Source organism: Rhinolophus sinicus, chromosome 12, assembly GCF_057876585.1.
Source record: "Rhinolophus sinicus isolate RSI-liver-muscle chromosome 12, RSI-T2T, whole genome shotgun sequence".
In the NCBI taxonomy this organism is placed as follows: Eukaryota; Metazoa; Chordata; class Mammalia; order Chiroptera; family Rhinolophidae; genus Rhinolophus; species Rhinolophus sinicus.
Window position 1 is genome coordinate 9,100,838 of NC_142512.1, and position 12,538 is coordinate 9,113,375.

Consider the following 12,538-nt stretch of genomic DNA (forward strand, 5'->3'; position numbering starts at 1 on the left):
ATTTTTGTTTTGTTTTGTTTTGTTTTGTTAAGAATCTTTTTTTCCCTGACCCATTCCTGAGAAGTTGCCTTTGGCTGGCTGTGTCCCACCAGTAAAGCTCACTGCTTCTTTCAAGGGCCTGGTCTAGATGACTTTTTCCATCTAGTTTTTTATAACCTCTTCTTTCCCTCATTCCTTTACACTCATGGGTAGTAACAGTTCCAAAGTTACTAGCCCAGGGTTATTGCATTGTACCCTGGCCTTTGCTTTCCCTACTCCTTTGTAAACAAATCTTTTGCAAATAAACCCTCCCACAATTGTAGTAATTTGAATGTGCCATTTCCTGTTGAGACTGACAGATATACCCCTCTCACCAAAAACAACATCCCCATTTGTGCTGTCCAATATGGTAGCCACCAGCTTCATGTGGCTATTGAACACCTGACATGTGGCTGGTCCCAGTAAAGAAGTGCTAGAAGTGTAAAATATACACAGGATTTCAAAGACCTCGTATGAAAAAAAAGAATGAAAACGACCTCAATAATTTTTATATTGACTACATGTAAAAATAACATTTTTAGGTCATTAGATATATTACTAAAATTAATTTCACCTGTTTCTTTTTACCTTTTTTAAGGTGGCTACTAGAAATTTTAAGTTAGCTGTGAGGCTTGTATTTGTGGCTTATATTTTACTTCTAATGTACAGAGCAGCCCTAGATATTGTGGGAGTGATCCTGAGAACCATGCCTCCTCCATAATGTGTGTTTTTAATACCCACATAAAAGAAACACCCATGCTTGAAATGTGAAAGCATAAAAGCACAATATCCTACCATTTGGGAGCTAGAAGGGAGCTTGGAGACCATCATTTTATGATGAGAAAACCAAGACACCTTTGTAAGCATTTATGGGATTGCATATGCTTTCAGAATAACTTTAAAATGGTCTATTTTTTTCTCCCTTTTTGTCTTCCTTCTGCAACACAGACTGAAATATCTAGAGAAAAACTTTAAAATATCCTGAAGCTCAAGTTAGTATTAAACTTCAACTGGTTTGTCGATATCCAATTTTAGGACACAAAGAGGCATTAAAGTTTGGCAGGACTTGCTGTGCATCCTTGTAAAAGCCCATTGCTTTATGGCATCTGAATCTAATAAACCCATCGCTGGCTTGTAGAATAGGTTGGGATTGGTACTTCATAAACATGAAACCATGTCCTGCACTGAGTATTTATCTAGGGGGCACACATACGCCACTCCCACCCAACCAGAGTTAGGACCACTTGGACCCCTCTGGAAGGCTAAGCAGGGCTTCCCTGACTTCCACTTCCACGGGCAACTATAGTGCTGGAAACCAGGGGAGGAGGAGGTTGCAAACTCCCAACACTATGCAGCAGGAATTCCTCCTGAGTTTCCTGCAACACTGACGCTGCGCCTGCTGCGGGCCCTGGTTAGCACCCACAGTGGGCCCAGAAAGCTGCCTCACAACTTGCAAGGATTGGTGTGCAGCGGCCAAGCTACCGCCCACGTTGCGGGGCGTCCTGCCGAGACAAGAAAGCCAAGAAATCGGGGACAAATCGGATTGGAATAAAAACTACCTCATGCAGGTTCCACGGGCCACCTCCCTCCATTAAACAGCAAGACGATTTGTACCCCTTCCTGACCTGCTCTCCCAGGGGCACAAGAAGAGGATATGGGGTCAGGGGAGGCAAGAGAGAGGAAACCGCCGTTTATGAAAGGATATTTAACTCCTTTACCGACACATACACGTACAAACAGCATTAAACAAATCCATAAAAAACTGGGCATAAGGATTTGAGATCCGAGCTGATAATATATATATATATATATATATATATATATATATATATATATATATATATATATATGGTCTTAATTTCTGCCCTTGATTCATTTATTGGCTTATTTCCTAAGACGTTGCTCCTTTCTAGGTCCTGAGAAATTCCTGATCATCCTTAACTAATAATACAAGGGAAAACAATCAAAAGAGAAACAAAACCCTGCTGAGAGGAGACAAGCCTCTTCTGAAGGTCCCGCAGTGGACAGTTGAGTAGGTGCAAGTCGAGGCTGTTGCGGAGGAATTCAGTTTGCCCGAGACAAATGGGGGCGTGGCGTGCAGCGCGGTACTGGGAACTACAACCAACAAAACTTCCAAAGGTCCGGGAGGTGGCGGGGGGCGGGACGGGGGAAGGTAGGGACAGAGGCGGGAGGGAAGCAGAGCGCAGGGGACTTGGAGGGGGTCAGGGCTGCGAAGGGCTGAGCTGAGTTGGAGGGACTGGGAGTCCCTAATCCAGTGAGTGGCCCGCTGGGTGGAAGTCAGGCCCCCGGGGATCCGGCCGGCTCCAGCTGTCAGTCAGACAACCCGGGGGCCGCCGCAGCCCCCAGCTCAGCTCCAAACGCGCTAGGCTGCCGACCGGGGCAGAGGAATAGGGCGGAGTGGGGAAGGGGCGTCGCCCCAGTCGCCCCCGCCCTCTCCGATGTCATTGGGCAGTCGTTGCGGGGTCCGCGTCACCTTTTCTCCATCCCACCCCGCCCGCCCGGCTGCGCTCGTCTTCGGGCTGGTCCGGCCCGGGCCGTTGACGTCACCGCCAAGTTTGCTGCCCTAGGCACCCCACGTGTGGCGGCTGCGACGGCCTGGGAAGCGGCGGGGGAGCGCCTGAGAGCACAGTGGCCGCTGCCGCTGACAGGTCCCGCGCAGCCGGACTCTGCCACGCGACTCCCAGGTGGGGCGAGAGAGCAGTTTGGAGCAGCAGGCAGCTCACCAAGAGGGGTGGACTGCTCGGCGCGGGCCTTCTGGCTCCCGCTTGTGCAGAGGGACTCCAGGGGACTTCGCACGAGAGCCGAGAGGGCGCGCCCAGGCGGACCTGGGGAGCAAGGAAGCAGCGGCTGGGAGGCACGTTCGCTTGCCGCTATCTGGAGAGCACGGAGCTCTGCAGTCCCGGAGCGGCGCGTCCCCTCACCCGGACGGAGCGAGGGATGCACGGTCACTGAGCGGAGATTGGTGACGAGAGGTCGCTCGGGGCCGGCGCTGAGACGCACGCCTTCTCCACTGCCGCCAAGACTCCCATTTCTGCGAGTCTCAGGGGACGGGGGCGCCAAGCGCTGCCCCAAGGCTTGGGACTTGGCGAATCTAAGACGATGGTTTCTTAAGCACGGCACCACGTCCCTCTTCCTGTCCCCTCGATCGGAGGCAGGGATCCCTTGCGGGGCTCCCGGGGTTCCGTCTCCCCGAGGAGCCCCGGCTGCCGCCTCCCGGGGCAGCTCGCACGGCCGCAGGGACGCACGGGCGATGCGGCCTCGGTCCAGCGCTCAGGCCTTCCTGGAGGATGTCATGGCACCTGGCGGAGTCCCGGCCTAGCATGGCCCGCGTGCTGCCCGACGTCGCCTCCGGCTAGGATGGCCCCTCCGGGCCCGGCCGGCGCCCACCCCACCTCCGCGGAGCCGCTGTCCCGCAGCATCTTCCGGAAGTTCTTGCTGATGCTCTGCTCCCTGCTCACGTCCCTTTACGTCTTCTACTGCCTGGCCGAACGCTGTCAGACCCTGTCGGGCCCCGTCGTGGGGCTGTCCGGCGGCGGCGAGGAGGCGGGGGCCCCGGGTCGCGGTGTCCTGGCGGAAGGCCCGAGGGAGCTGGCGGTGTGGCCCGCGGCGGCGCAGAGAAAACGCCTGCTGCAACTGCGGCAGTGGCGGAGGCGCCGGCGGCCCTCGCGGCGCGAAGGTGGCGAGGAGGCCGCCTGGGAAGAAGAGACCCCTGGGCTGGCCGGGGGTCCCGGCGGTTCCGGAGCCGGGAGCAGCGTGGCCGAGGCCCCGCCGGGGACCCTGGCACTGCTGCTGGACGAAGGCAGCAAGCAGCTGCCGCAGGCCATCATCATCGGCGTGAAGAAGGGTGGCACGCGGGCACTGCTCGAGTTCCTGCGCGTGCACCCCGACGTGCGCGCCGTGGGCGCGGAGCCCCACTTCTTCGACCGCAGCTACGACAAGGGCCTCGCCTGGTACCGGTGAGTTTCCCCGCGCACAGGCGAGGGCAGGCAGAGCGAGGGTGTGTGTGTGTGTGTGTGTGTGTGTGTGTTTGGGGGGGGGGCTTGAGAGGGACGATGGTGACCCCCAGTTCACCTCCCTCCCCGATTCATGCAGAAGGCAAGGGGTCATCAGTTGTCCTTGACTTGAGGGTTCTCCTTCCCCACCATGCCTTTTTTCAGGATAGTGGATGCTGGTGGGGGTGCGGGGTGCTTAATGATTTTTTTCTTTAGTCCTTGGGATACCCTTTCCCCCAAATAGCCAATTTCATCTTTTACTTCTTTTCTGTGAGAGGATCCTTGCTGTTAGCTAAAGAAAAAAAAAGTGTCTCCTAAGTTAGAACCTGTTCATCAATTATGAGTATTAGGATCTCTTTCCCAAGGAAGCCTGTTTTTATTTCTTCTTTACCTTCTGGGCAATTCCCTGTAGTTAATGCAGTCTTTGCCATCAGGTATTTATTTACCTTGACCCTTTGCCAGATAATTGTCCTAGGTGGTAAGTAATATAGAGACTTCGTAAAAGTGTCACGAACCAGAGTCTAGGTAGTTGGGAAATATATGTCGGAGCAAGTGCCAGCAACCAGTCACTGTTTTAAGGAAGGCTTCCTTGGTAATAACTTTCGTTGGGGGAGGGGGGAATGAGTTTTAGAAAGTGTTTTCTATATTTGTACAGAAGAGTACCTTTTGTCTCCAGACTGGCAGAAACTTTCCCAAAACTCTTCAAACAATTCTCTTTAGAAATGAGGTAGCCAATTCAAAAAAAAAAAAAGGAAGAAAAAGGGGAAATATAGAGACACTGGTTACATTGTAAAAAAACCCCTCCTAATACACTTTAGGAAACAAGTCTGATTTAGATCTTAATCTTAAATTTGCCAGTTTTCTCAAATTTAGACCGCCTTTAATAATAGAATCAGCCGAACTCTAATAAATCCTAGTGTCACCTGGATTTTGTTTGCCATAAATTATTGGCCTTTTTTTCTTTACCCTGAGAACAAGGAAAAATCACATGGCCAGAATTTTCCATTTTACAGTTTTATCTTGTTCTTTAAATGTGCAGTTTCCTTGTCATTTTAACTGAAACAATATTACAAAAGTTACCACACAATTTAAATATATTTCAAAAGCCCACTAAATCAACCATTCATCCCCAAAACAGAAATGGACATGATTTGACAAGTTTATTTACTTGAGGGGTCAAGCGTACCCTCAGATTGATTTCAGGAGCTGAATTTACAGTAACCCAACTCATGAGAAAACATTTGGTCCTAAAAGTTGAATTGAAACATTAAACACTTTTAAAACAGTAACTTTCCATTTGTTGGAAAGAAAAACAAACAACCTTCCTTAATATAGAAAATATATCATTTAAAATCATCAGCCACTTAAAAAATCCCCTTGTGTTTCTGTCATTTATATTGTATCCTCTGGGAAGTTCTTATAAAAATGACCTGTTGAATCTGGAAACAACAGGTCCTTCTTTTTAGCACAAAGGCAGCTCTGTTTTTTCCATCAAGGACACAAGAAAGAAGTGATTAAAGACCCCTAAAACTCTTATCTATAGCAGTTTGCATTGAATTCGGCCTCGTACAGTGTATAAGTGAACACATTTCAAGCCGACTGCCTGGAATATCTAAGACAACGTTTGGCTCTGAGGTGATATTATATGTGGTGAAATATTTTATATTAAAACCCTTTATTTTCATTTTACCAACTAGACTTTATTTCCACAAAGTAGGATTTTTTTCTTCTCATTTCAGAAATGAGAATTTGAGGGCACAGTATATCTAGAGACCTGGATCTTATTTTCCATCGACTTTCTGAGCTTGTGTAAAGAGAAGGGAGGTTTCAAGGTAACTAGAAACACAAGTATTGGGGGAAAAAAAGAAAAAAGAAAAGAAAAGTTATAAACATTTAGGTCACCCTCTCATTTGGAAACTGGATGCATGCTGTAAAGTAAATCTCTCTTTGGATTGTTTACTCCAGCAGAGGAGTTCTATAAAGCAATTTATGGTGGTTACAAAAATAACTGCACAGTAGACTTCATGGTTTGGTGAATTTAATTTTCTAAGTGTTGGAGCAATGTCTTTGTTTTACCATTTGCAATGGTTTTTTTATTGGATGCATAAATTTAAGTTTAACTCAATTACATAGAAAACTTTTATTTTTTTAAAAAATCCAAGCTATGGATCCTGGATTATGCGATTATTTAATGAAATTTTGCCTCAGTTCTCTTTCATCTTGGCTCTGAAGTTGGAGTTTGATGTTTGTGAGAAAGATTGAAGACAACCTTGAAAAAGAATCTCCCACACAGAATGCCACTTAACTATTAAGTGCATTTTAGCTGCTTGTATTTAGCCGGTATTTTAGAATAAAGGGTTCAGTTAGACTTTCTTGAGTCAGCCCAACATTTCTAATATAGGATTTCTACCAGAGAGAGAGAGATAGAGACAGAGACAGAGAGACAGAGACAGAGACTGACTCAGTAGTTGCACCCTGAATGAATTCTGGAAGAGAGAAATCTGTATAATCTCTTTTAGATGCTCTTTGACATGGGAGAATCATAAATGTGTAGCCTTGTTTTTTTGCCCAGTGTAATCTTGCAGTTTGCCATAATAGTTTGTAGTGGCAGTGCCCCCTACTGTCCTGACAAAGGGAGAAATCTGTTGCTGTTAAGAAGTTTGAGAAAAATCCCTTGGAGAATAAGTTTGAGAGTTAGAAACGCCTGTTGCTAGGATGTTTCAATAAATTTCTCAGGCTGGGAAAAAAAATAAAGTACTGTATAAATTGCTTTCCAAGAACAGTGTAAACAACCATTTCTTTGTTTGAACAAATTTGTAGTAAAAGCAAAGAAAATGAATTTAAAATCTCTACAAATGAAATGTTTCTGATTGATTAAGATATCTTAATATTATTCTAAAATAAATGAAACAAAGGCAAATTTTAATATGCCAGGGAATTTATTAATTTTGATCATTAGGACACTTCAGTGGAGTTTTCTGGATGTGAAACTCCACCCTGATGGGGTTTAAAAACATTCCACATTACTTAATTTAGCAGACATGATACCAGCACAACAAATGTCTGTGGCCTGCGTGTCATGGGAAAGCAATCCTTGAGAATGAATAGTCTCCATTTCCATTGTATGTGTGGTGGGTTCATAAAGGAAAGCGGGGAATTGTTTCCTTAGCTTCTAAACTTTGAGATGTTTTCTAGAAGTCAACAAATGTTTCTACTGTAAGTACAAGAGCAGGTGAGCGTAGAATTTAATAAGAAGCCCTCCATTCTCTGCCTATGTATTTCTGTACCAACTAGAAGGTGCTCTTTTTTTTTCTCCTAAGACAAAAGATACCTATTGATGCAGTATTTAAAAAAAAAAAAAAAAAAAAAAAATATATATATATATATATATATACATACATACATACACACACACACACACACACACACACATATATTTGGTTTCTGTAAAACTTTAATCTTATATTTTGGGACAAGATAGTATTTATTATCCAGTCTCTTATACTAGCACCCCTATTTCCTATGTTTTGATTTGTTTTCTTTAGTAAGACTGGACAGTTTCAACAGAGTTCAGTGTCACTTAAATTGTTACTCTATAGCGTCCAGGAAGATCAAAGATTACTTAGCTTGATATTTAGGAGTTAATTCTTCCCTGATTTCATCAAAATTTGAAGTTTTCTGGCCTCTAACGATCATCGCCTGTTTTTCGAGTCCACCAGAGAGGCAAGCTGAACAGAGGAACTTTCGGTTCCTTTCCAGAGAAAGCAGCATTTCGTAGCAGCTGGGAGCAGCTGCAATGTACCTCCATGTGCAGTTTCCCACCCTCCTGAGCCACGAGGCCCTTCTGCATGAAGGGTTGGAAATGAAATTTGAGCCAAGGGAGCTGCAGAGTCTGGCCACCCATGCAAGGTCATATGGACTCAAGTCCAAAGAGGCCTCTCTGTCCTTAGAGCCGAGTTAAGAATATGGGGAAGGGACGAAGGGTAGGAGGAAAGCAGGGAGAAGTTGCTTTGGACCCTGAGTCTAGGGCACATGTTTATGGGGGAGACGGTCTAATTTTTCTCATTCACATAGTTGCCAGGAGCTCTCGCTGACAGGACACTCTCCATCCACTAGGAGGTTGCCAGTGGCCCCTTAGAGAAGCCACAGAGCTGTCATTTTGTTTGCTGAATGTCTGAGCTCTGGACTCATCATCCCAGTAGACCACCCAGCACATAAGTCAAACAGCCTAGTTCCTGCGTGTTCGTGCATTTGCGCACACGCATATACCCACACATACATGTGTGCAAGAACAAACACCTCGTAGGAGGGGAAACTGATGGAATTGATAACAGTAAAGTTATTAAGTGGTTAGGGAACTTCTGAACAATATCAGACACCCAGGATATGGAACCGGATTTGGGACTACTGAGTGCAGGCATTAAAAATAATAACAACAACGAAAATCACATATATAGCCTGGACCTGGAATACCTCATGTGAGTAAATACTCCTTCATAACAATGAGATTTATAATGTGCAGATATATTTTATGTGAAATGCATAGCCATCTGTGAGTGAAAATCCTCCACAATAATCTCCTGACCTCCCCTGGAAAAGAAAAAAAACACTCTGGCCAAAATATTTGTTTCATATAAATAAGTCTGCTGATTGGTCAGGAAAGAAAATGTGCCAAATCAGTATTTTGGTTGGACCGTGGGAATGAAACTAGCCTGTGCAGTTAATGACAACAGGGGCTAACCTTACATAGACCTCGTGCTCACATCATGAGGAGAAGTGTGTCACAGAACAAGTAAACCTACTAGTTATAAACAGCGGAAAGCCTCGTATGTCTAAGAGACACATTTGAACAGTTGCAAATTGCAATTACCATCAGTCAAATTGCTGGGCATGGTTGGGAATTTCTTATATACTTAGCACTTTTTCTTAGGGGACACCTTCCTCCACCAAGTAATAGTAACTTGACTGATAAAAAGTGTCATTTCTTGGTATGTTTCCCAATGAGATTAGACTCCACGCTTTTAGAAAATTTATTTCTGCTTAAGTGATGAGTTGCAATTGTGAAAATGAGGTTTTTATTAAATATATGCCTTTAATATGTAATCACAGGAAATTGCACCTAAGTAATATTTTAGCTCTCTAGTCTTTCCATTTATAAGAATGTCTTAAAAATGTTTGCACTTTAAATTTGATACAGTTTAAAAATCTGTGCAGGGGATATTGAATCAAGTTAGTGAATAAACTTATGTGAAATCAGAACTTTGAGGAAATACCGAGTTCAGTGAGTTGAAGCATATTCCCAGTTTTTTGCATCCAATAATCACAACTTCTGATTTTTTTCATTATTCATGTAGTTGTGACTATCATGCCTCTAACATTTACATTTATCCTATGAACACTTGAGGGAAGTATTCCAGAAGTTCAGATTTGGCTTGTTTCTGAAGTTGTCAGATGACAGTAAATGTGAAAAAGAAAAGGGGAAGTATTTATTAAGAATGAAGTTTAGTAATTGACAGTAGGCTTGTGATATTCGCACAAAGGTTAAAAAAACAAAATGCTATTATTCATTGACTCTTGAGAGCAGCCCACTTTGAAAGTGACATGTAGCGCCACCTAGTGGGAGGGAGAGTCAGCAAGGATACGGAATGGCTAAACTTTAAAAACCTCAACATAATCAGTACATTTGCAGTCTGAATTTTTTAAAAAAAGGTGGGAGCCGTCTGTTTTTGTTTTGTTTGTTCGTATACAGAGAACAAACTGGTGGTCGCCAGAAGAAGGGGGCTTGGGGAACTGGTTGGAATAGGTGAAAGGATTAAGAAATAATTGGTAGTTGGTAGTTACAAAATGGTCATGGGGATGTAAATGAACTGCAGCATAGAGAATATAGTCAATAATGTTGCAACAACCACGTACAGTGCCAGGTGGGTACTAGACTAATCAGGGGGGTCACTGCATAAATTATATTAATGTCTAACCACTATGCTGTACATCTGAAACTAACGTAAAAGAATATTGAATGTCAACTTTAACTGAAAAAAAATAAGTAATTTTTTAAAAGGCGGGGAGATTGTATTAGGTAGCATTTACAGCAAGTAAGATCTTCTTAGTATGGCTGAGCTGCACTTTAACTCTCTGCCTGAGCTCACTTCTTTTAGGTAGGGAGTTTATTCTTTGGAGAGAAATAAAAGAGACTTGCCTTCATAGTAAATCTGAAAAACACGATATAAATGATTAGGAGATTTATATTAGAAATGCACATGACTGAAAGGAATGCCATATGCCCCAGATTAGTTTTGTTAGTGTGTTTTGCCTCTGTTTCTGAAAGCCAGCTTCAAATGAAAATACTTCCAGATGATTTTATTTCAACATGCAGCCTTATTCCTTCCCCTGTGTTGTACAGACTCTGGAGGAGGGTCCCATGATTCTTAACAGGCAGCACACAGAAGCCTGTTTAACCCTTAATGCACCTGAGATACACTATTGAAGACCCTACTCACGTGCGACAATTTCATAGTAAGGTGCCTTCAGGGTTCCAACAGGAGAGACTTTCCTGGGACTACAGTCCAGTACCTAGGGAGGGTGGGCTGGGGGAGAGGGGTGGTGGTCAGGTGAAAAGCAAGGCAGAAAAAAAGGGAAAAATAAGAAGGTTACAGTGGAGGAACCTGGCAGACACCATCTTAGCCAAGTGGTAAGGTTACCATCGCCTTGTTATCACGTGGAGACCATGTACCCCTGGGTGCAATGAGGAGGGCACTTCACCTGTGGGAAATTCTTCCCCTGAATCCATGACTTCACTCTAATCATGAGAAACCATTAGACCAACCCAAATAGAGGGCCACCTACAAAATACCTGACCAGTATTCTTCAAAAATGTCAAGATCATGAAAAACAAAGTAAGACTGATAAACTGTCACAGATAGGAGGAGATAGAAAAGACTAATCACTGAGTAAATAAAGTGTACTCGTGACTGGATCCTGAAACAGAAAAAGTGCGTTCATGGAAAAACTGGAGAAATGTGAATAATGTGTGTGGCCTAGTTAATAGTATTATACTGACGTTAATTTCTTGGTTTCGATCATTGTACTAGGATTATGTAAGATGATAACAAAAGGAAAAACAGCAAAGAAGGCAGCTAATGGCACCAAGGGATACGGGCTCATACTGACGTATTCCACTGTGTCAGCTCCCTCTTATTCTGTGTTTCTTCTTTCCCCTCCCTCTGAAGGACCCCAGCACAGGCCTGCCAGCTTCCCCTCCACTGCCAGCACCTGTTGCTTCCAGACATGCTGAGCTCTCCCTCAGCTGATTTCATAATAAAATTGGCTCATGGCTTCCCTCCTACTCTCTTGCCCCTGAAACAAGCACAGAGACAGTTTTGTTTTTCTTTCTCTCTTTTTTTTAGCTGACAAATGTAAAGTGAAGACGGTATAAAAAGTTGCCCACCCTTGACTGAATCCCTCTCATTCTGGAAAGAAACTTTGATGTAAATGACAGGTTTTTGAGCACACAAAGAACTGAAGTAGGCGTCAGAGGAAAATCAGACTTGGGCATCTGGCTTTTTTGCTACAGACGTAGGAGGAGCAGTTGTCAGGGGTCGGGAAGCTGGTTATGGGGTGAAGAGATGTGTTCATAGCTATGGACGCTCCTTATGCCTAAGAAAAGCGGTCCAGGTTTTCTGGGCCAGCTTACATATTCTGCTTACTTGACTTTGTGCTTTAATCTTTGGTTTAGATGCTATGACTGACGAGGCCAGCCTTAGGAGCAAAATAGACCTGGAGCAATCACGGGGTTAAAGGATGAAGGAGAAAGAGAGAAAATCCACCCTCTAGAGCACTGCAGGACCAGGACATCCTGGGTGGTTCTTCCTGCTGAAACTGCTAACCCCAGGATGCCAGTCTTATCAGACTTACAAGTTCCTGTCTAGGTGGCATGCTGGCATTTTCTGCTTCTGTTTTTAAACACACAGTTGTGCGTCTGAGAGTCTGGTGTGATAGAGTAATGAAAACCTGACTTGAAACATTTCCTTTGATATTTTTAACAACTGTAAAAATAGTTTTATCCATATTCTATTTTAACTTAAGCAAAACAAAACAATACACAAGCTACATCTTGAGACTCAAAGAAGTTAGCAGTGTTTCCTCTTAATTGTTGATCCAATTTATCTTTATTAGATCTGTGTTATGAACTGTTTCATGCAAAGCACAGGCTACCAATGCTTATGTAGATACAAATAATTTCTGTAACTTAAAACGCCAAGTTATTTGGCGTTTTTTTCCATCTTAGTTGGTATACACTTTTCTCCATGCGTTTTGAACCATTTTTAAAATAGCAAAGTATTTGAACCCTGCAATGTACATTTGATAAAAATCTATCATTTTAGTCTCTGTTTTATTCATTTCTGCCCTGATTTTTGTTATTTCCTTCCTTTACTAACTTTAGGCTTCAATTTTTCTTCTTTTACTGGTTTCTTAAGGGATTAAGTTAGGTTGTTTATTTGAAACCTTTT

The 12,538-nt window shown here is 43.9% G+C and overlaps 1 protein-coding gene across 1 annotated transcript in view; it reads left to right on the forward strand.

Moving 5' to 3' along the window:
- The first annotated feature begins 3,396 nt into the window (after positions 1 to 3,396).
- Positions 3,397 to 12,538, forward strand: part of HS3ST3A1 (heparan sulfate-glucosamine 3-sulfotransferase 3A1) — an 85,562-nt gene continuing 76,420 nt past the window's right edge. The window contains exon 1 of the mRNA XM_074319681.2: positions 3,397 to 3,995. Within this exon, the coding sequence (XP_074175782.1) occupies positions 3,397 to 3,995 (599 nt within the window). The remainder of the gene's footprint in view (positions 3,996 to 12,538) is intronic.